This window comes from Penaeus monodon, chromosome 27, assembly GCF_015228065.2.
Source record: "Penaeus monodon isolate SGIC_2016 chromosome 27, NSTDA_Pmon_1, whole genome shotgun sequence".
Lineage (NCBI taxonomy): Eukaryota > Metazoa > Arthropoda > Malacostraca > Decapoda > Penaeidae > Penaeus > Penaeus monodon.
In genome coordinates this window covers 11,255,494-11,256,549 of record NC_051412.1, presented here as the reverse complement: position 1 = coordinate 11,256,549, position 1,056 = coordinate 11,255,494, and the positions used below count along the sequence as shown (strand labels likewise).

General features: G+C 43.2%; 1 protein-coding gene across 2 annotated transcripts in view; it reads left to right on the top strand.

Moving 5' to 3' along the window:
* Positions 1-1,056, top strand: part of LOC119590572 (lysozyme C-like) — a 6,922-nt gene that overhangs the window by 4,845 nt on the left and 1,021 nt on the right. Inside the window, exons 2-4 of one of the 2 annotated variants that reach the window (XM_037939242.1) lie at positions 48-166; positions 391-546; positions 796-895. In XM_037939242.1, coding sequence (XP_037795170.1) covers positions 48-166; positions 391-546; positions 796-895 — 375 coding nt within the window. Of the gene's footprint in view, positions 1-36; positions 167-390; positions 547-795; positions 896-1,056 lie in introns of those variants that run through there. The other variant, XM_037939240.1, reaches the window with a different exon arrangement.

The following is a 1,056-nucleotide window of genomic DNA, read 5'->3' as shown; positions in this document are numbered from 1 at the left end:
ATCATTTTACAGCGTCTGATATATATTTTTTGCTATATGTTGTACAGGACATTAACAATCTTGCTGTTGGTGGCGGTGAGTGTCTCGGCGAAAATATTCGAGAAGTGTGAGTTGGCATCACTGCTCGAAACCAAGCACCAGATGCCGAGAGAAGATGTGAAGAAGTGTGAGTTTTTTTCAGTTTATAGGTCATGTTACATATCTGCTTCACTCATTATACCCCTTTCCCCTCATCATTTCTAGGCAGTATTCACCATGCCTTAGCTGAACCAGAGGTAAATTCTATCCTATCTTTATTAATCTTCTGTTGTGCTAATGCTCTTCTTTGCCTCTGCTACCTATTACGTCCAGTTCAACCCGTCCCTTCATTTCCACTTTTCTCTCCTCCAGGGACGTGCATTGCCGAGTACGAGTCCACGTTCAACTCCGCGGCCGTCAACACCGCCAACTGGGACGGCAGCAAGGATTACGGCCTCTTTCAACTGAACAACAACTACTGGTGCGGGGACGAGTATGGCAAAAATGTGTGTGGAATTCCGTGTTCGGGTGAGAGCTTTTGCGTACTTGATGTCGGTGGTGTGCTTTTGGGGTAACAATGGGACTTGATGGTCCTATGTTATTACTAGTGTTAATAATGTCAGCTCCAGGAGCAAACAGGTTGAGGATATACACCCGTAGCTGGTGCTTCATTTTAAACTTCTAAAAAGTTCGAACAATATACTGAATAAAATATGGTTTATAAGTAATGAATGCAATACCTTCGTACTAACACTAATATTACTTGACAACCACCAGCGCTTCTGGACGACGACCTAACAGACGACCTTGCATGTACCAGAAAGATCATTAAAGACACCGAACGATGGAAGGGCAAAGGAAAAGGTCTGACCGCATGGTAAGTAATATTCAAAACTATTTTTTTTTACCACAGCTTCCTGTTCAGGTCATCAAACTCACCGAAAAGAAATATTGCGAGGGTCTGAGGCTCAATTTCGTTCCGCGAATGTGCATATATTCGTAAGTCTTAGGTCCTGTAGTGACATGAATGGCTACTGC